This window comes from Grampus griseus (genome assembly GCF_964374135.1).
Source record: "Grampus griseus genome assembly, chromosome: 17".
Taxonomy (NCBI): domain Eukaryota; kingdom Metazoa; phylum Chordata; class Mammalia; order Artiodactyla; family Delphinidae; genus Grampus; species Grampus griseus.
The window spans coordinates 35,884,862-35,912,575 of record NC_139011.1 but is presented as its reverse complement, the minus strand read 5'-3'; the positions used below and the strand labels follow the sequence as shown (position 1 = coordinate 35,912,575).

The 27,714-nt window shown below is 38.2% G+C and overlaps 1 protein-coding gene across 3 annotated transcripts in view; it reads right to left on the bottom strand.

The window, feature by feature from the left end:
- ANKRD46 (ankyrin repeat domain 46) overlaps window positions 1–27,714 on the bottom strand; it is a 37,325-nt gene that overhangs the window by 5,328 nt on the left and 4,283 nt on the right. For all 3 annotated transcript variants that reach the window (XM_082675138.1, XM_082675140.1, XM_082675139.1), the window contains exons 2-4: window positions 6,459–6,559; window positions 3,358–3,694; window positions 2,025–2,183 (exon numbers count right to left, since the gene is read on the bottom strand). In XM_082675138.1, coding sequence (XP_082531264.1) covers window positions 2,025–2,183; window positions 3,358–3,668 — 470 coding nt within the window. In that variant the 5' untranslated portion in view covers window positions 3,669–3,694; window positions 6,459–6,559. The remainder of the gene's footprint in view (window positions 1–2,024; window positions 2,184–3,357; window positions 3,695–6,458; window positions 6,560–27,714) is intronic.

The window sequence follows — 27,714 nt, the reverse complement described above, 5'->3', positions numbered from 1 at the left end:
AGATGGATAGATGACAGTTTGCTTATCCACTCATCATCGATGGACTTTTGGGTGGTTTCCACCTTTTGGTTATTATAAATAATGCTTCTATGAAATTCATGTACAAGTTTTTGTGTGAACATGTGTTTTCAATTTTCTTGGGTGTATACCTAAAAGTAGAATTGTTGGGTCGTATGGTAATTCTGTGTAACTTTTTGAGGAGCTGCCAGACTGTCTTCCACAGCAGCTATGCTATTTTACATTCCCACCAGCAATGTATGACGGCTCGAATTTTTTCACATCATTGCCAGTACTTGTTGTTGTCCATCTTTTTGATCGTAGCCATCCTATTGGGTATAAAGTGGTATTTCACTGTGGTTTTGATCTGCATTTTCCCTAATAACCAATGATGCTGCTTTAAGCTTTTTAATTTAAGCTTCAACCACACCTTCCTACGATGACACTGAAGGGCAGGAGTAAGATAGGACAACTAGGTAGTACAAGTATTAATAATTCAATTTTTAAAGAACAGGCTTTACATAATGCCGTAAATAATGCAAATTCTCATGCTGAAGTGCAATGGCAGGTACGTGAAAGAAGTAGGAATAAATACTTCATGTTGCATTGCGCAAATGACTAATCACTTCTTAGTTAATAAGTAATCACACCTGAGGCAAAATGAAGTACATTTCTAATAAAGAGATGCCAAGAGATTGGCTATTAACAAAATATACCAAGCAAAGTCCTGAATATATACCAAGAAAATGCACATCCTCGGACATTTTTCACAGTAAAGAAGCTTAAAGTAGCTTTGAAAATAAATTTTAAGTTATTTTGCAAGAACATGATCTTTAATAAAAAACAGATAACTCAATGTTATTGAATTGCTTATAGCATCCTGACTGCCAATCCAGAGCACACAGATGAAAGAAGGGCTTGCAATGCACCTCTGGCTTCTCATTTTATGTACTTGCCAGCCTTCAGTGATAACTCATAAGGAGCATGCACTGTTCTAGAAGTAAAACTGTTTAATTTCTTTGGACAATAATAAGTATTTATAACAAACAAAATAATCCTAAACTTGAGAGTAGAATTAATGGTCCCCAAGGAGTACACCAGGCAGTCCACGAAGAGGGAGGAAAGGAGTCACGGGCACAGAAGAATCAAATTAAGGGTGAACTCTGAAAAACAGAGGATTTCATCTGGAACTCACAGAAACAATGATCCCAACAGTCTAAGTGGACCATATACTCCTAATTCCAAGTCTTGGTCAATCTGCTACTGAGTCAATAGCTACTGAGGGCCCTAGTCCACTGAAAATTGTGGGAGGAGACTATAAAGCTCATCATCCTTCCTCCCCTGTAATACCTGGAAAGCTTAAACTCCATGGTGGTCAACCAAACTACATGCTAGTTCAACTAAGTCTGGCCTAGAGACTTTACCTGTTGAGCCCGTAATGCCAGAGAAAAGATGCCTGGTCACCTTTCCAGAGCTCCCTGAACTACGTTCTAAACTGCTTCTAGATGAGAAATGATGAGATATTTGAGACCCTGTCAGTCACTACATCTTAGCTTCAATTACTTACAGGAGCCCAAATTTCATTTGTTCCGTCTCACGTAAAAGCCACTTTCACATCACTGAACTGTGTATGTGTTAAGTCTTGTCTTACTCTCCTCCTGTTTTACTTTTCCTCAGCACTTTAATTCCCTACCTTTGAAAGGTAGCTTTTTGGTTTTTTCTAATACTGTCCAAGTTCTTGTCCTGACTTATCTTTCTCCTCCTTTTTCGAAATTCCATTCTTTTTGTGATCTGTACTTAAATTCTCAGACTCCTGTTTCCCTCCCTCTTATTCAGCTCTTTTCACTTGTACTACCAATACAGCAGGCTGCCCTTGCCCAGTGGCTAACAGAACATTCTGTGCATGTGGGCACATAGTACTTTACTTCCGTTAATAGCTTTTCAATTGTAATCTGGAGCCATAAGGACTAATATAAGTTCAAAGAAAGTATCAAAGCACTTTACTTGAAAGTATCAAAGCAAAGTACCTTTCACTCTCAGCTGTCTGCATAGTCTCCAGTTTTGAGTGAGTTCCTCTGTTAAATCCTTTTACTTCCTGCTCTTCCAAAGATTCCAGCAATCGGATGACATCTTTATTCACTCCCCTGCGCTTTGCCAGAACCAGGGGTGTAGCACCTTGATGATTGCTAAAAAGTTCATAAAAATAAAGAGGTTATATTATACTGTTAGTAGCCATTTGTGTAGATCTCAGTGAGGAAGGCATGGGCCCCATTAACTCGAAATTAAAACTCAGAGCAGAACCAGCGGTTGAGGTGGAACCTGAATTTTGAGTTAACCTTTTTTTTTTTTCCTTTTAGAGAAAAAGGAAAAAAAAAAAAATACAGGCAAGAGTAGATAAATGAGAATAAATAAAAGAAAAGGAGGGCATCTTCCTAGAAATTAATTGGAAAATTCTAGATTCACCCTTATCTGACATTTATATAGTTCATGAGAAGGGTGTATATATTTTTTAAATGTCTAAGAATTAAACAAACAACAAAAAAAACCACCCACACTCAAAAGCAATCAAATAAGCTGCTTTGGTTCACCTAGTTATTTAACAACAGGAGAGAGCCCAAGTAACACTGAATCCTATAGTTAATTCCCACCACATCTTGTTCTGTAGCAGCAGAACCATTTACTGTCTTATTCAAATTTAGGGACACTAGAGCACCAATAAATTAGGGCAACATGAAACTGTGGCTTAAAGGTCAAGGTCACTTTTTAAAGTGGCCTGATCTTTCCCACTCAAGAGACGGAATCACTAAAACAAACCAAAAAAACCACTACTTCTTCAAATTGTTCAGTATCAAAAGGACTGTGAGCGCCCCAGAGAGATTATGAAGCTAGCATGGTATATTATACGACAGAAGGCAAACAAGCTTTGGAATCAGGTGGAACTAGGTTCAGATTCCAGCTGTGTGACCTTTGTTAAGTCATTTAACTCAGAATGCTTGTCTCAATTATTTCATCTATAAAATGAATACCTACCTTAAGAGTTATTCATTCTGAGGATTAAATGAGCTAAACACAGTATGTGCAGTGCCCAGGCTGCAACAGATTGTTGACAAGTGCCCTTGTCTTACAATACACAATTAATTAGTAGCAGAACCTAGCCACTATCTTCATAGAAAAACATACACTGCTTCAGCATAAATCTAGAAGTCAGCCTCTTGTTCCCTTACTCATTGTCCTCAATACCCTTCTGAACTTGCTGTGCTCAATCAGTGAGGAAACAAAATCAATGGACTCCAAGATTAGATCATTGGTTGACAGACTAATGGGAAGAAGTGACAAGACTTCAAAAACCACACAACTTACCAAATATCAATTTTGAGTCCATTGGAAACTAAGAATTGAATAGTATCCACATGGCCACAGAGATGAAGAGCTGTGTTTCCCTGATAATCTGTGGCCAGGAGATCAGCACCAAATTTATGTAATAACTGGCAGATGTCTACATTCCCTCGGGCTGCTGCGAGGTGAAGGCCTGTTCTGCCCCTGGTGTCACGAATATTTGGGTCAAAGCCACTTTCCAAAAGCCTCTTGGAGTAGTTAAAGTCTCCATCAATACAGGCTTGTAGCAGGGGCACATTAGTCTGAGAGGAATCATTCACAAAAACGTAGGACATTGTTCAGATGTGGTGACGGAATGTGCCTGTAATGAAATACGAGGTGAACAAGATTCAGAGAAGCCAACTAAATCAAGACAATGAAGTCGTTTAGAAAAGCGCTATTTCTTTTTCTTCTTGGCCTCCTGCCTCTAATAAATTACCTCACCAAACAGAAACAACAACAGTTATCAATTATTATATTTTATTTTCCATTAAAATATCTCATTTTTTTCATATCTGTTGAATCAAAATTGCAATTAAATTACCATAAAGCCATATTTCACTTTTCATCATATAAAAAGACTGAGATTTTATTTTTTGGCCGCGCCACGCGGCACATGGGTCTTAGTTCCCCAACCAGGGATCAAACCTGCATCCCCTGCATTGGAAGCATGGAGTCTTAACCACTGGACGGCCAGGGAAGTCCCTGGATTGAGATATTTTTAAAGTGGAGCAAAATATAAGTGCTTAGGGCTTCCCTGGTGGCGCAGTGGTTGAGAGTCCGCCTGCAGATGCAGGGGACATGGGTTCATGGCCTGGTCCGGGAAGATCCCACATGCCACGGAGCGGCTGGGCCCGTGAGCCATGGCTGCTGAGCCTGCGCGTCCAGAGCCTGTGCTCCGCAACGGGAGAGGCCACAACAGTGAGAGGCCCGCGTACAGCAAAAAAAAAAAAAAAAAAAAAAAGACAGAAGTGCTTAGATTTAAGTTTAGTACATCATCAGAAGACAAAGACAGTATGTTCCTTAAACTTCATAAAACTACCTATACACGCACATACACACACACAAACGCTACTACTGGTAGAGATTCTTATTTAAAACAAAGTAATTCTCTTTCATATATTTGCTTTTTATTGTATTTGAGATATTCTATATGGTAAAACAGAATTATCAGCTCAAAAGTTAACTAAATCAGCATGAAAAAAACAATAACTTAATTCACACTCAATAAGGACCTGCTAAATGTGTTTAGAGCACAAACTTCAAATATTTCATAGAAAGAGAAAAGCTAAGGAAGGCAACAAACTAAATTTAAAAACTGGAAGTATCATGAAATTAAGAATTCTGTCCTTTTTACAGTATTGATCCTATTCTGCTTTGTTCTGTGGTTATCTAAATATCTGATTTTGCCAAACTCCCCCTGTCTGAAGATGGAGAGATGAGGAAAAACAGGTCTCTGTGGGGATGCAGAGGCAGGACAAAGGCAGCTATCCCAGCTGTGTCCATGCTAATACTTCACCCATCTGAGTAGCCTCGGTTCACCAGTAGGTGTTTCCACACATCCTTCATTGATACTTCCCTGCCCTCAGCAATTTCTTGGTCTCTCAGTGCATGCGTGCGTGCGCGTGCATGCGTGCGTGTGTGGGTGTGTCTCCACCCCACCTGCAATTGTCCCTTCCTTGGTTCATTTAAGAAAAAGTTAAAGCCTGACAAAAGAAACTTTACTAAGAAGTTAAAGAGAAAACAAACCCAAACAAGAAAACACAAAGGCAGAGACCGATGTGTTTGTTAAGATGGCTCCCTTACTCTAAGGTTAAAAAAGCTTAGTCACAGATGAGCTTGGCTTATAATTTATCAGGCAAAGTCTTCCTGGAACACAGATGGAACTGGATGCTAGATCAATCTATTGTGCCTAACCTCCCAGGGATTTAGGAAAGCCTGGCTCTGGAGTTCGGTGAGATTCTTGGCCCCCACTCCTTTTGGCCTGGTTTCCAGCAGAGCCACTGTCCCTCTATTCCTGGGCCACCTTAAGCTCTGCTGCTGCCATGCGTGCAAGGGGGAAACATTAACACAGACTGAGAGCCTGTTCCGAGCCAGGCACTGCATTAAGGGGTCTTAATGAATTTTGTTTAATCTTCCTAACAAGTCCATAGTAAGATTTATTATACCTGAATTTTAATAAGGAGTCATTGAAGGATTTTAAGTCAAGGAAATGGCATGGTCTTAGTATATTAGTCTTTCAGAAAGATGACTTTCTGGCAATACAGAGAGGTTAGTTTGGAGGGGGTCAAGATTGGAGACAGGGAGATCAATTGGTGTCATTGTAGAGATCCAGGCAAGAAATGATGATAGCCTGATCTAAGGCAGTGGCAGAGAGAAGGGGGCATACTGGAGAGGGATACACTAGATAGAATGAACACAACTCAATGACCTGTTGGATATAAAGGGTGAGAAGGAGCTGTTAAGGATAATTCTAAATAACGGGAAAATATGTTTATGATTAAGAATTACAGGGATCAAGATAAGATAAACCTCAGATTATGATACTATATAATGCTTTTTAAAGAAATTAACCGAATGGGAAGATGTTTCTCAAAAAAACAGTCAAGAATTCTCTTTCAAGGGTAATCTCCCTATTTTCCCCTACAGTAGTCATTGGATTGGATCATAAAAAAGACAGAGGTATCACAAGCTTTTAAAAAATTAAAATACCACATATCAAGTGCTTTTCACGAGGTACCGTGTTTCGGTTAAATTCTCTAAGTATAGATAATGAAAAACAATCTACTTGGTATTTTTGGTTCAAACAGTTAAGAATTCTTGTGGTTTGCAGACTGGGATTCTTTCGAACATCAGCTCAGTAAAAAGGACAAGTCTTTCTTGTCTATTTTTTAAGTGAGAATAAGCATGGTTTATTTTGTGATTTCTTTGTGCCCTTGAGAAGCTACTAACCTCCAAATTTAATAAGCCCAATGATAGATAACATTTTTCATCTTGACTATAGAACTGAATCTGCCCCAAAGCAAGGCCACAGTTCACTGAAGCTTTCACATGTTGTGAGGGAGTCCACAGTAGAAAATACTCACGTAAGCCTTAAGATTAGATCTTTCTCTCCGTGGTCCCACGGCAGTTTCTCTGAATTCTTAAGAAGGTTCAACAGACTATCCAGAAATGTGCAAGCAAGGATCTATAATAAATAGAAAATTCAGTTATAACAAAGATGTGGTGTGAAAAAGGACTTGCTATTCTACTAAACACAGGCAAGGTACAGGGACCTGTAGATATTTTCCAGAAAATCTATGGGTAAGGCATCAACTTATGAGGCTACTAAAGTCAATGACGAGTAATAAAGTGGTGAAAAGGAGGAAAGAAGGGCTTAATAAGGAGAAGCTCTGTTGCCCACTAACAAGAAAGCACGGTCAGAAAGATGAAAGAAAGAGAGTCAGATTATGTTACCATCAATAGAGGAGAAACTGCGCTCTGAAAATTCACTCTAACTTACCAGAATTTGGAATGCATATTTTTCCCATTATAAATGGTGGCTACATCTCAGGTTAGCCCACTAAAGCAATTTTAGAAATCAAATGCTATTTGCAGTGGGGGAAAAAATTAAAAACAACCAATACTTGTGTTTAAACCAAACAGGTACATTTAAGAAAAAAAATGTCTAATCTGTCTTGAATACTGGTACTTAAATCTCCTCCTGAGATTGTCCAACTACCTTTTCTTTTCAGTGTGAAAGAAAACTGGCTCAAATCTATCTGCAGTCTTTTCCACATGCCTGACCCCACCCCTCCTGCATCTCGCTGCAGCCCCACACTCACACTTTCACTGGGACCCCCCTCAGGTTTCCCCTTAGGGCACTGACAGACATTTGAAGAGTCCCCCATCAGTTCCACTGCACTCTTTTCTTGAGGAAACGTGGAAGCAAGGGGGTCACGGACAGGCAGCATGGACCACAAAAAATCAATAGTAATTTGTTAGGCAAACATTTACTGTGTGCCCAAAATGTTCCAGATAATATGCTAAGTGGTAAATTTGGGATATAAAGTCTAAATCCCAAATTTATAGTTCCAGCTGAAATTCATGACTTTTACTAGTCATTTACGCTGTCATCAAGTCCCTTTAAATAAACTTATAGGGAATAATCAATGGCATTTTATAAAGCTCCATTTACCATATGTAAGTCGGGTTGTATCATAAGGGCTATCAGTGTGAGGTTGGAAGTGAAGACAAACTACATGTGAGGACCAGTCCCACAACAGTTCAGCAAATATCAAGATGACATGATAATATGCAAAACATCCAACCCTCTTCAACTGTTCCCTTATATTTCTGCAAGTCTGTAATACCAGTTTAGACAGATTTCATTATCACTGAGCCACTTAATTGATTTCCCTGAACAAATAGTCTGCGTTCACCCAAGCCTACTATTTTCCTTTTATGTCCTGCCCACTAGAGCTGAGTCTTCATGACTAAAGTCTAATATATTAATTTAAGATGTGGCTTTTTCACTGTTAAAATGGTACAGGGGTTATTCTGAAGATAGTAGGATTTATATTATGAAAAGGACAAGTGTAGCTGTTTATTTGGAGATAGAATTATCGATTATATAGTTATGTGCCCCCAAAGTAATCCTAATGTTTCCTTAAATCCATAAGAAAGACCATTTTCTGCCAGTTTCTTTTGATATGACAAGGTCACATAAGAAAATAAACGATCAAATTACAAATTTATGTGATTTCAAACTTAATGCTATATAAATGCATTAGACCTAATTACTAGAAACCTGCCAAGAAAATGCTGAAGACCCTAAATAAACCACTAGAAAGCTATTGATAGATTCCCCAAGAAATAATAGAAATGAATAAAAATCGGGACACGTTAACTATTGTCCAAAGGGTGAAGAGGACTAAAGATTTTTTTAAATTAAACCTTTTATTTTGAGATAATTGTACATTCAAATTCAGTTGTAAGAAACAATACAGAGAGATCCTGTGTACCTTTCACCCAGTTTCCCCTGATGGTAACACAGAGTAAAACAATAGTAGCACCATATTACAACCAGGATATTGACATTGATACTGTCAGGATACAGAATATTTCCAGCCCCACCAGGATCTTTGCCCTCTTACAGCCACACCTACTCCCCTCCTGCCCCTACCTCTCCTTAACCCCTGGAAACCACTACTGTCTTCCATTACTATAATTCTGTCATTTCTAGAGTGTTACATAAATAGAGCCATACAGTATGTAACCTTTGAGGATCTTTTTTTTTCACTCAACATAATTCTCTGGAGATTTATCTGGGTTGTTACCTGTATCAACAGTTTGTTTCTTTTCTACTGCTGAGTAGTATTCCAACGTATGGATGTACCACAGTTTAACTGTCTACCTACTGAAGGACATCTGATTATCTCCAGTTTTGGGGCATTATGTTAAGGCTTCTAAAAACATTCAGGTACATATTTTTATATTAAGTCTTCATTTCTCTGGGATAAACGGCCAGGAGTGCAATGTCTGGGTCATAGAGAGGCCTAAAGATTCTGATGAAAAGATTATTGAGTCTAAATGTGCTCATCTTCTCCAGGAAGGAAGGAAGGAAGGAAGGAAGGAAGGGAGGGAGGGAGGGAGGGAGGGAGGGAGGGAGGGAGGGAGGGAGGAAGGAAGGAAGGAAGGAAGGAAGGAAGGAAGGAAGGAAGGAAGGAAGGAAGAAAGGTCTTCTTTGAAGTCATTTCTCTGGGTGCTAGGAGAGTAAGAGATTATTTATGGAAGAGTTTGTAGGACCTACCATTTGGAAGGGCTCAGGTAGAAGCCCTGGTATTTACCAAAGGGAATGTGTCATAAGAACCATTCCACAAGCAGAGTTAGAGGCACTAATGTGTGATATCTTTCAAGATTCACAGAAGGCTGAGCCTGTCACCTTGTGAACGGATATGGGCATACTGGAGGCTGCTTTAGAGGTGGGGAAAGCAGAAGGGAGAGAGACGTGATACAGTCTGACTGTCCTGAGAGGCGCTACTTTCAGGAGTGAACAGCACTCTAGAGAGGCAGTTTCTCTACTGTCAGATGTTCAAAGAGTGTGGCTACTCCACCCAGAATGTATCTGGAGCTGGAATGCCTGGGTCAGAATCCCAATTCAGCTACTTACTAGCTGTATGACTTAAGCACCCAAAAAATAACAGTTATTACTCTCCTGGGGCTGGGTATAGTCCTCAACTGTGCTCTAGCTTGCATAGAGCACTGATCCTCTGGTAACACAGCAGTTACTAACAACTGGGTAACCTCTAGTGGGGAGTAAAGACCTCCAGGAAAGAAAAAGAGACCTGGTTCCTCCTGGCAGAAGAAAAACCACAAGAACAGCCAATAATGGGAATAGTCAAGCCCCAGAAAGTCCTCTGGTTGTTCACCATGGCCTGGTTCTGATTCCTAAGGGACAGTGTCCATAAGGGACAGTGTCCAATGACTGGCTCAGAGGCTAATTCCCTGGGATTGTTAAAAGCAGGACTTTGGGGGTCAGATCTTAGAGGGCTGGCACAGCTTAGTATTTAAAACTCCAACTCCACGCTCTGTGGCACTGCCCAGGAAACGTCATGAGGATGCAGGCACTCATCCTTTGGGACAAGGCAGTCACCCAGATCTCAGTAACAAGAGCTCCGAACGCCAAACAGCACTTGTCTCAACCCACATAACAATAAGGAGGTTTTAGTGAAAGCTTGTGAGTCCCCAACTTGATAAGAAAGTTCTAGTTAATACTCTCTTTCCTTTATATTTTATTTTATGTTAATCGTAGGTCAATCTACAGAACTTTAAGATAAGTATTAAGAACTAATGGAGAGAACGGAGCCCGCGTTTCTGCAGAGCTGGAACTCCCGGCTCAGGGTCTCTTCCCTCCGCCGTCACGGAACTGCCCCGGAGCCCAAGGGGAGGGAGGCCTCACTGAGGATGCCAGCTCCGGAGGGGCCCCGGTGGCCGAAGCCGCAACAGTCCTGGGACCGCGGGCCAGTTGTTTCAACAAGTAACTTAAAGACAAAATGGAAAAACAAGGAGGTTTGTGCCTGAGATGATGCTGACATGAAACCATGGATGGCCACCTTGTGCCAGCCGTGTGGATGAAAGGCTCTTGGTGCTCCAGCCAGGAGTCAGTGCTGTGCCTCTGAGCTGGGAGAGCCAACTTCAGGACACTGGTCCACAAGAGGCCTCCCAGCTCCACGTAATATCAAACAGCGAAAATCTCCCAGAGATCTCCATCTCAACGCCAAAACCCAGCTTTACTCAACGACCAGCAAGCTACAGTGCTGGACACCCTATGCCAAACAACTAGCAAGACAGGAACACAGCCCCATCCATTAGCAGAGAGGCTGCCTAAAATCATAATAAGGCCACAGACACCCCAAAACACACCACCAGACGTGGACGTGCCCACCAGAAAGACAAGATCCAGACTCATCCACCAGAACACAGGCACCAGTCCCCTCCACCAGGAAGCCTACACAACCCACTGAACCAACCTTAGCCACTGGGGACAGACACCAAAAACAAAGGGAACTGCGAACCTGCAGCCTGCGAAAAGGAGACCCCAAACACAGTAAGTTAAGCAAAATGAGAAGACAGAGAAACATACAGTAAGTTAAGCAAAATGAAAAAACAGAAAAACACACAGCAGATAAAGGAGCAAGGTAAAAACCCACCAGACCTAATAAATGAAGAGGAAATAGGCAGTCTACCTGAAAAAGAATTCAGAATAATGATAGTAAAGATGATCCAAAATCTTGGAAATAGAATAGACAAAATACAAGAAACGTTTAACAAGGACCTAGAAGAACTAAAGAGCAAACAGTGATGAACAACACAATAAATGAAATTAAAAATTCTCTAGAAGGGATCAAGAGCAGAATAACTGAGGGAGAAGAACGGATAAGTGACCTGGAAGATAAAATATTGTGCAGAGCAGAATAAAGAAAAAAGAATGAAAAGAACTGAGGAGAGTCTCAGAGACCTGTGGGACAACATTAAACACACCAACATTCGAATTATAGGGGTTCCAGAAGAAGAAGAGAAAAAGAAAGGGAATGAGAAAATATTTGAAGAGATTAGGGAAGTTGAAAACTTCCCTAACATGGGAAAGGAAATAGTTAATCAAGTTCAGGAAGCACAGAGAGTCCCATACAGGATAAATCCCAGGAGAAACACTCCAAGACACATATTAATCAAACTATCAAAAATTAAATACAAAGAAAACATATTAAAAGCAGCAAGGGAAAAACAACAAATAACACACAAGGGAATCCCCATAAGGTTAACAGCTGATCTTTCAGCAGAAACTCTGCAGGACAGGAGTGGCAGGACATATTTAAAGTGATGAAGGAGAAAAACCTACAACCAAGATTACTCTACCCAGCTAGGATCTCATTCAGATTTGATGGAGAAATTAAAACCTTTACAGACAAGCAAAAGCTGAGAGAGTTCAGCACCACCAAACCAGCTTTACAACAAATGCTAAAGGAACTTCTCTAGGCAGGAAACACAAGAGAAGGAAAAGACCTACATTAACAAACCCGAAACAATTAAGGAAATGGGAATAGGAACATACATATTGATAATTACCTTAAATGTAAATGGATTAAATGCTCCCACCAAAAGACACAGACTCGCTGAATGGATACAAAAACAAGACCTGTATATATGCTGTCTACAAGAGACCCACTTCAGACCTAGGGACACATACAGACTGAAAGTGAGGGGACGGAAAAAGATATTCCATGAAAATGGAAATCAAAAGAAAGCTGGAGTAGCAATTCTCATATCAGACAAAATAGACGTTAAAATAAAGACTATTACAAGAGACAAAAAAGGACACTACATAATGATCAAGGGATCGATCCAAGAAGAAGATATAACAATTGTAAATATTTATGCACCCAACATAGGAGCACCTCAATACATAAGGCAAATACTAACAGCCATATAAGGGGAAAACGACAGTAACACAATCATAGTAGGGGACTTTAACACCCCATTTTCACCCATGGACAGATCATCCAAAATGAAAATAAATAAGGAAACACAAGCTTTAAATGATACATTAAACAAGATGGACTTAATTGATATTTATAGGACATTCCATCCAAAAACAACAGAACACACATTCTTCTCAAGTGCTCATGGAACATTCTCCAGGATAGATCACATCTTGGGTCACAAATCAAGCCTTGGTAAATTTAAGGAAATTGAAATCGCATCAAGTATCTTTTCCGACCACAACGTTATGAGACTAGATATCAATTACAGGAAAAGATCTGTAAAAAATACAAACACATGGAGGCTAAACAATACACTACTTAATAACCAAGAGATCACTGAAGAAATCAAAGAGGTAATCAAAAAATACCTAAAAACAAATGACAATGGAGACACAACGACTCAACACCTATGGTATGCAGCAAAAGCAGTTCTAAGAGGGAAGTTTATAGCAATACAATCCTACCTTAAGAAACAGGAAACATCTCAAATAAACAACCTAAACTTGAACCTAAAGCAATCAGAGAAAGAACAAAAAAACCCCAAAGTTAGCAGAAGGAAAGAAATCATAAAGATCAGATCAGAAATAAATGAAAAAGAAATGAAGGAAACAATAGCAAAGATCAATAAAACTAAAAGCTGGTTCTTTGAGAAAATAAACAAAATTGATAAACCATTAGCCAGACTCATCAAGAAAAAAAGGGAGAAGACTAAAATCAATAGAATTAGAAATGAAAAAGGAGAAGTAACAACTGACACTGCAGAAATACAACGGATCACGAGAGATTACTACAAGCAACTCTATGCCAATAAAATGGACAACCTGGAAGAAATGGACAAATTCTTAGAAATGCACTGGGCATTCTTAGAAATGCTGAGACTGAACCAGGAAGAAATAGAAAATATGAACAGACCAATCACAAGCACTGAAATTGAAACTGTGATTAAAAATCTTCCAACAAACAAAAGCCCAGGACCACATGGCTTCACAGGAGAATTCTATCAAACATTTAGAGAAGAGCTAACACCTATCCTTCTCAAACTCTTCCAAAATATAGCAGAGGGAGGAACTCTCCCAAACTCATTGTACGAGGCCACCATCACCCTGATACCAAAACCAGACAAAGATGTCACAAAGAAAGAAAACTACAGGCCAATATCATTGATGAACATAGATGCAAAAATCCTCAACAAAACACTAGCAAACAGAATCCAACAGCACATTAAAAGGATCATACACCACGATCAAGTGGGGTTTATTCCAGGAATGCAAGGATTCTTCTATATACGCAAATCAATCAATGTGATACACCATATTAACAAATTGAAGGAGAAAAACCATACAATCATCTTGGGCTTCCCTGGTGGCGCAGTGGTTGAGAGTCCGCCTGCCGATGCAGGGGACACGGGTTTGTGCCCCGATCTGGGAAGATCCCACATGCCGCGGAGCGGCTGGGCCCGTGAGCCGTGGCTGCTGAACCTGTGCTCCGCAACGGGAGAGGCCACAGCAGTGAGGGGCCCGCGTACCGCAAAAAAAAAAAAAGACAAAAACCATACGATCATCTCAATCGATGCAGAGAAAGCTTTCGACAAAATTCAACACCCATTTATGATAAAAACCCTGCAGAAAGTAGGCATAGAGGGAACTTGCCTCAACATAATAAAGGCCATATATGACAAACCCACAGCCAACATCATCCTCAATGGTGAAAAACTGAAACCATTTCCACTAAGATCAGGAACAAGGCAAGGTTGCCCACTCTCACCACTATTATTCAACATAGTTTGGGAAGTTTTAGCCAGAACAATCAGAGAAGAACAAGAAATAAAAGGAATCCAAACTGGAAAAGAAGAAGTAAAGCTGTCACTGTTTGCAGATGACATGATACTATACATAGAGAATCCTAAAGATGCTACTGGAAAACTACTAGAGCTAATCAATGAATTTGATAAAGTAGCAGGATACAAAATTAATGCACAGAAATCTCTGGCATTCCTATACACTAATGATGAAAAATCTGAAAGTGAAATTAAGAAAACCCTCCCATTTACCAATGCAACAAAAAGAATAAAATATCTAAGAGTAAACCTACCTAAGGAGACAAAAGACCTGTATGCAGAAAATTATAAGACACTGATGAAAGAAATTAAAGATGATACAAATAGATGGAGAGATATACCATGTTCTTGGATTGGAAGAATCAACACTGTGAAAATGACTCTACTACCCAAAGCAATCTACAGATTCAATGCAATCCCTATCAAACTACCACTGGCATTTTTCACAGAACTAGAACAAAAAATTTCACAATTTGTATGGAAACACAAAAGACCCCGAATAGCCAAAGCAATCTTGAGAACGAAAAATGGAGCTGGAGGAATCAGGCTCCCTGACTTCAGACTATATTACAAAGCTACAGTAATCAAGACAGTATGGTACTGGCACAAAAACAGAAATATAGATCAATGGAACAGGATAGAAAGCCCAGAGATGAACCCATGCACATATGGTCACCTTATCTTTGATAAAGGAGGCAAGAATACACAGTGGAGAAAAGACAGCCTCTTCAATAAGTGGTGCTGGGAAAACTGGCCAGGTACATGTAAAAGTATGAAATTAGAACACTCCCTAACACCATACACAAAAATAAACTCAAAATGGATTAAAGACCTAAATGTAAGGCCAGACACTATCAAACTCTTAAGAGGAAAACATAGGCAGAACACTCTATGACATAAATCACAGCAAGATCCTTTTTGACCCACCTCCTAGAGAAACGGAAAGAAAAACAAAAATAAACAAATGGGACCCAATGAAACTTCAAAGCTTTTGCACAGCAAAGGAAACCATAAACAAGATCAAAAGACAACCCTCAGAATGGGAGAACATATTTGCAAATGAAGCAACTGACAAAGGATTAATCTCCAAAACTTACAAGCAGCTCACGCAGCTCAATATCAAAAAAACAAACAACCCAATCCAAAAATGGGCAGAAGACCTAAATAGACATTTCTCCCAAGAAGATATACAGATTGCCAACAAACACACGAAAGAATGCTCAACATCATTAATCATTAGAGAAATGCAAATCAAAACTACAATGAGATATCATCTCACACTGGTCAGAATGGCCATCATCAAAAAATCTAGAAACAATAAATGCTGGAGAGGGTGTGGAGAAAAGGGAACACTCTTGCACTGTTGGTGGGAATGTAAATTGATACAGCCACTATGGAGAACAGTATGGAGGTTCCTTAAAAAACTACATATAGAACTACCATACGACCCAGCAATCCCACTACTGGGCATATACACTGAGAAAACCATAATTCAAAAAGAGTCATGTACCAAAATGTTCATTGCAGCTCTATTTACAATAGCCAGGACATGGAAGCAACCTAAGTGTCCATCAACAGATGAATGGATAAAGAAGATGTGGCACATATATACAATGGAATATTACTCAGCCATAAAAAGAAACGAAATTGAGTTATTTGTAGTGAGGTGGATGGACCTAGAATCTGTCATACAGAGTGATGTAAGTCAGAAAGAGAAAAAGAAATACCATATGCTAACACATATATATGGAATTTAAGAAAAAAAAAAAAGGTCATGAAGAACCTAGGGGCAAGACGGGAATAAAGACACAGATCTACTAGAGATTGGACTTGAGGATATGGGGAGGGGGAAGTGTAAGCTGTGACAAAGCGAGAGAGTGGCATGGACATATATACACTACCAAAAGTAAAATGGATAGCTAGTGGGAAGCAGCCGCATAGCACAGGGAGATCAGCTAGGTGCTTTGTGACCACCTAGAGGGGTGGGATAGGGAGGGTGGGAAGGAGGGAGATGCAAGAGGGAAGAGATATGGGAACATATGTATATGTATAACTGATTCACTTTGTTATAAAGCAGAAACTAACACACCATTGTAAAGCAATTATACTCCAATAAAGATGTTTAAAAAAATGGGAAAAAAAAGAACAAATGGAGAAACCGTGTTCTATTTTAACATATACTTATTATAACATAACTTTAAATTGGTCTTCCATACCAAATATCACCAACCATACAGAATGTATTGATTTATTTTTCATTTTGAAAGGTCACTGGGAAAGGCAAGACTAAGTGCTACAAATGGTTCAAATGGACTGACAGCCTTATGCCTATATAGCAACTTTGGTCAGAGATCAAAGCACCAGACACTTCAACAAAATTCAAGGGAAAAATGGCACACCTGAAGAGATGTGCTATCAGATCTCAATGCCTGCATATTCTAATGTCAAAGTACTAAATCTGAGAATGACATACAGTAAATGGAACCCCCAAATCTGGATTCACTATACCTCACTTAGTTATTCTTACCCTTTTAAAAGGATACAGTTGTTTTTAAAATATAAAATAACCTCAAAGAACCATAAAACAAGAACATCCAATGAATTCATTAAATCCTAACTGCTTGCACTTTACAATTACTGTTCTTAAAACCTAAGCACTGCACAGATTCCACAGATATTAGGAAAGGGTAAAAAAAAAAGCTCAACCTAAAAGAAATTTAGCTGTGAGCAAGTAAACATTTTAACAATAATTTAAACCCCTTCCCAAAATATCGATAATATATTTCTTCAGTCTGTTTATCTTCAGCAGCTATACTTCTCTAATAGAGTGGTCTTAATAATTTGCAAGGCTCAGAAAAGTGGCCTTAATATGGCCTTAATGTGTTTAAGGCCATATTACTGTACGTGGCAGAGTGGACTTCAAATTTAGTCTATAATATTTGCAATATGTCATGCAGCTTCTATACAGTTATGAAGATAACCAGGAGAAAACAGTTCATACAAAGCTTTGTTACTTGTGCAGAACCGTTTTCTAAAATTCCTGACAGTCTTCCTCCAGAAGATAAAAAATGGGTCTGACCTGTCTGTGCACCCTGGCAGATTACACAGTGCCTGACGTGTTATTTCTTGAAATCTAGACGTGAGAGAATCCAATAATTCTTTGCTGAATGTACACTCAATTAAGTTCATTGTAACAGGATTTTAAAGTAACATTTTTTTTCTTATGACTAATTCTACAGTTCATTGTGAAATTCTTAAAATAAATATGAACAAAGAGAAGAAAATAAGTTACTCATAATCCTACCAACTAGAAATAACTATCATTAACATTTTGGTGCTATGGTCTCACAGCTTTTTTCTCTCTATATTTTTTAAATTCATAATATACTTACTAATGTTAAACTTTTAAAATTATACTGTGAACATGCTTCCATGTTACCAGTCTTCTATTACAATTTTTAATGGTCATGTTATATTGTATGCATGTACCATAATTTTCTTACTGAATTTCTTAGCACACTAAAAAAGAATTTTCCCTATACTTTTCTAATTATTACACAAATTCAAATTCACTGACATTTTAAGCCAATCAAAATGTAGATGCCTAAGAGAATTTTAAAATAATATTTTTGGTCAAAATTTGACTATCACAATGGGTTTTCAGGCAATGTATTTAAAAGATGTGACACAGATGGATCTGACTATAATGTAAGGCTGGGGAACCAATTTCATTTTTTTATTGGCAAATGGTTTTACTGTGATAGCAATCTTGATGCAATGCTCGTTTTGCTCACTATAAAACTTCCAACATCCTGGTTTACAGTTCATCTTAAACTAAGTTGGATTTAGGATCCTTATTTATCTGTTTTTTTGAAGATTGTCTTGGGTCTGAGATTCACATAAATCTTACGGGTAGGATTCCATATTTCAACCTTTGAGGTATCTACCAAAACAAAGGCAAAAAATATGTAAATATTTGAGTTCTTAAAAAAAGGAAAAGGGTAGCCCCCCTTTTGAAAGCATGGTAGTAAGTAAACAAAAAAAAGAATTGAGAATACTATCCTTTCAGGCTATCGCAGTACCATGAAGAACATTTAAAGGAGAAAGTTTATAAGTAGAACCTTCTGAATTTTACTTCCAAGGCTCAAAAATAATTAACAGAAGTTCAAAAAGAGTAATTTTTAGATAAATCTGGACCCACCACAGAAACATGTTTACTTTATATTTAAATCTGTGGAGAACACATGTTTTATGGTATTTCCAAGTCGAATCTGGTAAAATTTTTAATCTTGTGATTTCTTCAATGCCAAGCTATCAATTACTTCATAATTAAAAATGTTTTAATGCACTAAAGGGGAGGTTAATTTCAAATGTGTGAATTACAGATGCTACCTTAAGAAAGGCCAGTTGTGTTTAAGTTCATATAATAATTAAAAGTAGGCTAATCGGGTATTACTTAGGTGGTGCTCTTAGGGAACAAAGGATTTATTTATGTTTATAAATATTTATTGCTATGTTTATTATTTATAATTAAAAAGGAAAAATGATTTATTTGTATGTTTGCTATTACTCTGCAAACAACTGCTTAGCAACATGTTTAACATTTATTAAGTTATTATTACTCCAGGTACTGTTTAAGGGTTTTTCCTGTAATAACTAATTTAGTCCTCATGAAAAAAACCTATACGGTAAGTACTATTGTTATCCTCATTTTATGGGTGAAAAAACTAAGTCCCTAAGTTTGTTTTTGTAAGATTCTTTTTACATAATGAAGTAGTTTAGCAAATCTTTTCATCAAAGGTTATATAAAGGGAAACATCAGACTAGCCCACACTCTCCGAATTAACTCAGAATTATTTCATTAAAAGTAAACTTTTTAAACTGCGGAAAAACAGACAAAAACATACCTGGAAATGTTTTTTACTTTACAGGAAGCATCAGTCTAACACATATATTCTGATTAATTCTTTGCAGTCATTTCACACAAAGTAAACTTTTTTAAGTGTGAGAAAAATAAAAATATTTGGAAATACTTTCCACTTTACAGGGAGTGACTACATTCCTGGACTTGTTATTCTCAACTATTTCTTACTTGTTGGGATAGTGAGAAAACACTTGCCTAAGTTTTTATTTCTCTATCAGGAAATCAAAACACACCAAACAAGAGTTTCTGATATATATTTCCTGCAATATTTATATTACTTATTATTTCTTGCATTATTTAAATTTAGTTACAATTCAAATTTCAGAAAGATACTGGTTTAAAATAAATAAAAATTAACTTTTCACAAAGAGAACATTGTTTATCTTGGATATTTTATTTTTTTATCTTTTTGCGGTACGCAGGCCTCTCACTGTTGTGGCCTCTCCCGTTGCGGAGCACAGGCTCCGGACGGGCAGGCTCAGCGGCCATGGCTTACGGGCCCAGCCGCTCCGCGGCATGTGGGATCTTCCCGGACAGGGCCACGAACCCGTGTCCCCTGCATCGGCAGGCGGACTCTCAACCACTGCGCCACTAGGGAAGCCCTGGATATTTTATTTTACTCTAATGCCTTTCAGTATTTTCCAAAAGTTTTACTGTTTACCGTGTTTAAAATTCTTAGCAAGGAACCTCCTCCCATAGAAGTTTCCAATTTATAATCTGTAATTATATAATAAAGACATTAAATAAGCACTGAGAGGTCAATGTGAAGTCTTTTTTTTTTGAATCTGTCAATATTTAATTTATTTTCAAACCAGCAAACGGGTGTCATTAATTAAGAGGCACCTTAATGGAAGGATTACAACCTGGCGAATCAGAAAGTCAGATGTCCCGCCCGAGGCAGTCAGAGGTTCTGGAAAGGAAGCAGCAGGTTGATGTTACCTGCCTAGAGTGACCCCTCAGTCCTGCGGTGAAGGTGACACAATTCCTGGGCCTCTGACCTCACTGACGTTACGTCTCAGGGGAGGAGGGAAAAGCAGTTGTGGCAGCAGATCATATCTCCACTGAGGGGGAAATGAGACGAAGGCCATCTTAGGCATGGACTGGAAGCTGCCCACAGTCCTACTTCAGGCTGTGGCCATGTCTTGTTTCCAGCTCCATGGAGACAGTGGACCACCATCCATTCTCAAGGAGGCAGCCGCTGGGGTACGGTGGGCCCATCCCAGTTGGTGACCCATCCCGGTTGGTGGCCCATCCCGGTTGGTGGCCCATCCCGGTTGGTGGCCCATCCTGGTTGGTGGCCCATCCCGGTTGGTGGCCCATCCTGGTTGGTGGCTTGTTCCAGTTGTGGGCCCACTGCAACGTGAAGTCTTTCATGCACATGTGGTACTTCTGTAATAAAGTTATCTGATTTTTTTAAAAATCAGTTTTTTCCTAGACACAGCTGTATTTTATTTACATGAACTAATGGTGCCACCATGTGGCCTACCTGGGCTTCAAGAGCAATGTGAGCATCTAGAACAACCAAGAGGAGTGAGGGCCTTTGAAGTTTCCCTTTGTCCCATTTCACAGTCACTTATTATAATTCTCACTAATTTTGAAACTGTTCAGAATTGGGATGAAGTTCAATTTTCCTTAAAAAAGAAAAGTTTACCTAATATAATGTTGTATGCCAATCATATCTCAATGAAGAAAGAAAAGAAAAGAGAAGAGAATATTCCCTGGCAGTCCACTGGTTAGGACTCAGCGCTTTCAGTGCCTTGGCCCAGGTTCAATCCCTGGCTGGGGAACTAAGATCCCGCAAGCCGTGCAACACAGACAAAAAAAAAAAAAAAAAAAAAAAAAGACCAGTTTACCAAGCAAATAAATAGCATAAATATGATTCCAGGCCTTTAAAAAAATCTAAACCTCATTAAACCCACCTTATCAGACTTCATTTATACAGAATTGTTAAAGTGCTACAAAAATGACTTTCTTATTCATTTCTTTGGTGTTATTTTAAAATATAGGAATTACAACTTTTGTAAATTATTCCTTATTTCCTAAATAGTTCACAAAATTTAACCAGACTTCACCTCAAATAATCTGAAAGCACAAGACTGTGTTCTTAGGAGAAACTTAAGTATTTCTATGAAATTTTTACAGCTGAAGGGCCATCCAGGATCATCTAACCTAGATCATCGAACCCAATCTCCCTGTTTTACAAATAAGGATACTGAGAACCAGAGAGGCTGTAACTTTACATGCCAACCCTCACCTCTAAGGTTCTAGCCCTATTCATCATCTATGGTAGAAATATAAGGTACATCATCTTCAACATAATAGGCTTTCACAGTTCTCCTATAATCTGTTTCCATTCATGCTCTGAATTATGTGCTAAATGGAAGCTAGCATGTATTGCATCCTTAATATAAAACACCCGTTCTAGTGACACAGGACCCTCCCTAAGCTATACAACCCAAGAGAGGACCTAGTGGACTTTGAGGTGTGGTCTGACTGCTGGTAAGGCTATGCAAATCACTCTAGTCTAGAGCTCCATGATGCTTACACTTATGGCCTAGGTAGACCCTTAAAAATCGGGAACTCCTTACACATCATCATTAGACCCACATCCTACTCCACTCATTCCAACCTCTAGGGACCCTGGTAAATAATAAGAATGCGCAATGAAAAAGTGACTAAAGACAGGCCTAAGGGGCTCACGTAGCCGAACCTTCAAAAATGGCATGTTTATTTGTATAGATACCATATGGGGTAGTAATTTCCTCTTTCTCCCCACTGGAAATAAGAATTAAGGATGAGACCTTTGGTAGGAAGTGAGTACAGAGTTCTAATAAGAAAGTTGAGGAGCGTCTGAGGCTTTAAAGGGAGCCTTTGGTTCTTTTCCTGCTGTCTCTCCTTTGGACTGTGGGTAACCTATTTCGGGAGGCATCTTTTGATACCCTGAGAAAAGAAAGTAGTGAGTTATATGCTTAGAAATGGCTCTAGGTTCAAGAAAGAGAAATAGGGATTTTTTTTTTCCCACTAGGTTTTTTCTGGTTTTTTAGCCCAGCTTATGAGGATAAAAATAAGTATAGGATTACAAGCAGAAGCTGTAATTTTTGGCTGGAGTCTTCCTCATGCTGCCACTTACGATCCTAAGATGTGGGGCAAGAAGTGGGAAATGCCAGTATTGTAAAGTGGAACTGAATCAGCAGTCCTGGTAGCTTCTTCAGTAGAACAGCAATTCTGAATAGAGGGACAATGCATCACAGCAATCCTCTTCCTGACTGAGACCTGGCTCCCACACATTGGATCTGTGAGTTGGCTCAGTTTACTTAGGTCTGGTGTAATCAGGTTCTAGGGTATCTTTCAGAAACAGGAATAGGGGCTGGCAAATCCCTGTATCAGTTTCCCATGGAACTATTTTTATAGACTGCCCAAAGACCTACCAGGCCATTGTGACCAATATGGGAAAGAGTGGTCAGTGATTAAGGTCTCAAGTTTTAATAGATACATGGCTCTTCCAGATGCACTGAAATGTCTTCTCAGCAGAGTGATTTTCTTAACATTGTCAATTAAAATTGTTTGTTAGGTTTAGCAAATACAAACCTCATTTTCCTTCTGGTCCTTATTTTCAGTCTCTTAAAATGATTTAGTATTTTGTCATTTGGTCTGTGACAAATACTAAAGAAACTGGGAATAATATGGTAAATGTCTTCATTTCAAATTTTTTTTTCTGTATGAACTGTAGATAGTGTCATGACGTACTATAAAACTGTTAGGAAGAGTCTTTTTTTTTTAAGTTTGAACAATTGCTACTTTGAACATTTGTCCTTGTACTCAAGAGAACTGCATTGTCAAGCAAAGATAATTATGATAGGAAAATTATTCTTTAAAATACTATGAAAAGATGATTACTTCATGGTCTTCAAACAATAGATGGGAGGATAAATTTCTTATATTTAGATAAATGAAGCAAATTACATTCTCAGAATTCACAAGCTTTGGATTTGGGAAAATGATCTAGGAAATGAAATGTTTAGCATTTAAAACTACAGAAAAGCATAAGAACAGATACAAAAACAAACTAGAGGCAAACTTTTGAGTTCAAAGTAACTGTTAAATTTATTGATATTCTAGCACATCCCCACCATCCCCCCCAGTAATACAAATACAAATGAACCTAAAATTTTTTACAGTATATACTGCCTTTTCATACCACTTGCCTTCTAACTTCTCTGGCCCAAATTTTAGTTTTTAATTATATTTTATTGGATGGTTTCCTGTGTGTAACTTATCACTTAAAAAAGATTTAACCCAAGAGTTCCTCAAATTTCTCAATGTCAAATATCTTTATCTCCACTTCACTTCAGGCTCCCTTCCTTGGACTTTGTCCTCTGGAACTTGGTTCCACCACCCAGATCCTAACCCTGAACTCTCTCTTAGCACAACTATTTCTGGATTATCTTTTACCCTTTCTACTCTATCACGCCTTATAAAATGTCTCCCATTTACATCTCTCAACCTCTTCTTTAGCCCCCTTTTGGCTACCTCGAGCAGGAAGAAATCTGTCTGTACAACTGTCCATCTCTTCAGCCAGCTTCTGGTTCCTTCTAAGGCTCACTCACTTCTAAGGCTCACTCCCATTTCCACCAGGGAAGAAGGTGCCTTCCCCATCCAGAGGACCATGACATATAGAAGCAAAGACAATGTGTGTAAGTGTAAGGTCAGAGGGGAAGGCCTAAGGGGACTGACAACTGGATAAAAGACTAAAAAAAACTTCCAGAAAAAATGAAGAATTCTATCAAATTTCAGTGTCAGGGTTCTGCTAACCTAAAGGTACCACTTCCCTCTCAATCTAGGTAAGATTGAAGCTAGAAACCTAACCAGTTAGGTGATCATAAGCTATAAACAGTAAAGGCAGACCTAAAGACTTGAATCAAGAGATTTTTGCTCTGTGAATTTATCAAGAACTATTCTTTATGATAGGCACTGAGGGCTACATATTAATCAAAAGATTTGCATCTTAGGTCCTAACTGCCATTTTCTACGGTACGATCTTAAGCAGTCAGTCTCTAAGAGCCTTGGTTTCCTCATTTGTAAAATTGGGATAATAATATCTGCCCTATCTACAAAAGGACTTTGAAAACTATAATGCAATATATAAATATAAAATGCTAGATTTTTTGCTTAGTTTCCTAGTGAAAGTTCCCCTTAAAGAAATTCAGCCTGAATTAAGGGCAAAAGTATTTCCCCATCTTGGTAACAACAGGTAAAAAGATTTCTGCCCTGCAGGAACTCAGAGGCAATTCTTAAGAATCTGGTGCTCTGAAAGGGCAGTGTGAGCAGAGAAATCGAAAGAGATAGTAACAGTACTGTACACTGGAATGTGAGTACACAAGGCAGTTCTATACACAGACCCATCTGGATATCTTGCTTCCACTTCCGCATCACATCTAACACCCAACACTCCACACTGCTCCCCCCCCAACAGAAACACTTCCAAATTTCTGTCAGTGGTACAGAGTTTTTGTTGGTGTGTGTGTGTGTGTGTACGCAGATATGATGTTGAGGTGAAGGCAAGATATACAGATGGGACTCTAGTAAACCACGTTTCTAATCACCATCCTTGATGCCTTCTTTTCTCCTGACACTGAATCAGACACAAAGTCCTGTCAACTCTTCTTTCGTTGTCTCTCAAATTTTTTCCTTTCCATTTATACTATTTCAACTCTTACTTTGCATTCTGACAAACAACCTTATATGAGAAGTTTTCCAATGCTTTCCCAATTGGTCTCTCAGTCTCGTTCTCTCCCCTATCACCCCCATCCCAGTCAATCTACACTAGGTTGCCATGTTCATTTTCTCATTTCATTCTTTGTGAACATCACTTCCAAGCTAAAAAAAACTTTTTAGTGATTCCCATGGTCCAAGTATGACCTTTTATCTAGCCTACTCCAATAAACTCCTAACCATTCTCCACTTATACCTTCACCCCTGTACAATTCATTTTCCACATGTAAACAAAATCTTTCAAAAACACAAATCACTTCATGTCATTCCTCTGCTTTAAATAAGTCGATGGCAACCCAACACATTTAAGATAACATTTAAAACCCTTACCATGGCCTACAAAAGCCCTGCATGATTTCGCTCCTGCCTACCTCCCCAATTTTAGCTTTCACCATCCCCGCTTCTTGCTCTCTATGCTCTAGCCCCGCCTGCCTCCTTCATGCTCCCTGAAGCTCTTTTCTACCTTAGGGCCTTTGCACTTACTCTCCCCTCTACGGGAATGTACTTCCTCTTAAGTGAAGATAGATCTTCACTTAACTGGCTCATTCTCAGCACTCAGGTCTCAGCTCAAAGGTACTTATCCCCACAACTTACTTTTCACATCACCCGGTTTACTTCATTCCTGTTCTTACCACAATCTATAATTTTACTATTTGCTTATTTGGTTAATCATTTCCTGTATATCTCCATTTGAAAATAAGTTCTTTGAGGGCAGGAGCTTGCCTGTCTTGATAACATGATCCACAGTGTCTAGCAGTGCCTACTGCAAACTAAGTGCTCATTTCATACTTTTATGGTTAAATGAATGTATGGTACAAATGTAATGTAAAGTATGCATTCAAACATACGTTCAGTGGAGTCTGGAAATTAGCATACGTAAGGTCTAAATGGTGACAACCGTTTAGGAATGAAGACACCCACTGAAGGTGGCCACAGACCATAACTACACTAAAAAGATAAATAACAAGGTCCTACTGTATAGCACAGGGAACTATATTCAGTATACTATGATAAATCATAATGGAAAAGAATATGAAAAAGAATGTATATATATGTGTATAATCACTCTGAATCACTCTGCTGTACACCAGAAACTAACACATTGTAATCAACTATACTTCAATAAAATAAAATTTCTTAAAAAGTTACATGAAACACCAAAAAAAAAAAAAGAGAGAGATAGTGACTCTTCATCAACATGGTGAGACTGACCTTTGTTAATCTTCTAGGTGAAAATAATAAAATGTTGTTTTACTTTGTCTACTACTGATTTCAAATAAAGCTGAAAAACTTTCAAAAAAAAACCTCACACACACAAAAAAAGGGAAACCATGTTCATATGACTACTTCTTGAAAGTCTTTTGATGTCTAAGAAGTAGGAATTACTTAGAAATAATAAACCAATATTTGTTACCTCCTTCCATAGCAGGCACATGTTAGCTAGAAATGAAATATTAAAGCAAAATGAAAGTATGGATATTTCAATACTTATTTTATATAATACGGAAACATTAGCATAAATACTGGTTATTTTATTTTTTTAATTCAGAATTCATGTTTTAACAAGTAAAATTAAATGTTCAATACACCTCAAAAACATTAATAACATTTCAGAGCATCAAATAAAAATATAAACTGGTAAAAATATAAGTGGGCATACACTATCATCCTAATACAATGCAGCAGAAAAATAAAGTGAAATATTATCTAAAAATAAACCACATGAAGTAATAAAAATGGCAAGAATCCCAAAAAATTGAAAACGAAAAATGAATTTGATTTTTTCTGACAGCATAATTTTACAAATGCATTACTAGCACTGCAAATGAGTTGTGAGCATATTTTTGTGCAAATTTTTCCAGCTGCTGAAAAATCTCTCTATATTAACTTGAGGCAACATAATGGTAATATAATTCCACATCTTCTGACTCCATCTTCAAATCGTTTGATCTCTTCTTTGAGGTCCCTCTCTTCTTTTAATTACTTCTTTATTTTTGCAGAAACTGCAATCTTATTATTGCTCATGAGCTTTTAGCTGTGTCAGAGAAAACATTTCCAATTTGCCATCTCTTAATTTCATCAGGGATAGCTCAATCAATTTCAGTACTCTCAATTTTAAATTTTGCTTATTTGGAAAGTTTCTGAATTAGTTAGGATTATTTTTACAACAGATTTGATGTGACAATTTTCTTTCTCCTCTCGAGATAAGGGAAATACAGAAGAGAAGTTTTTTTAAAACACATGTAGCAGCATTCAGTTTGAAATTAGAAAATATAATTCCCTGGCTATGTCCCAAGGCATATATACATAAGGTTTTAAAAAATATCCCCAAACCCCACAAAGATATATCTTCAAAAATACTTTAAAATAGCACTAAATATGAGAACACCAGACTGCTGAGAGCCAGTGTTGCAGTTATTAATGCTAGGTACCATACATTTAAATTTTAAATAAGCCTTATGTAGTCGTAGCTACTGGACAATGTGGCTCTAACATATAACAAATTTCTGTTTATGTGTATCTCTATTCTGTTCCCACAGTCTATGGAACATATATGTGTCAATACCACACTGTCTTAATTACTCTGGCTTTATAATAGTTTTTGGTATCTTGTATGGCAAGTCTCCGAAATTTAGTCTTCATAGTAACAATTATTTGCCATTCCCTATTCCACCTGAATGTAGGATTACTAACAAATGTTATTTTGACATACATGCTAATAATTTTTCTTATTCTCAAATTCTAAAATTATCCAGAAATTTTATTCTGAGTCCACTATAACCACT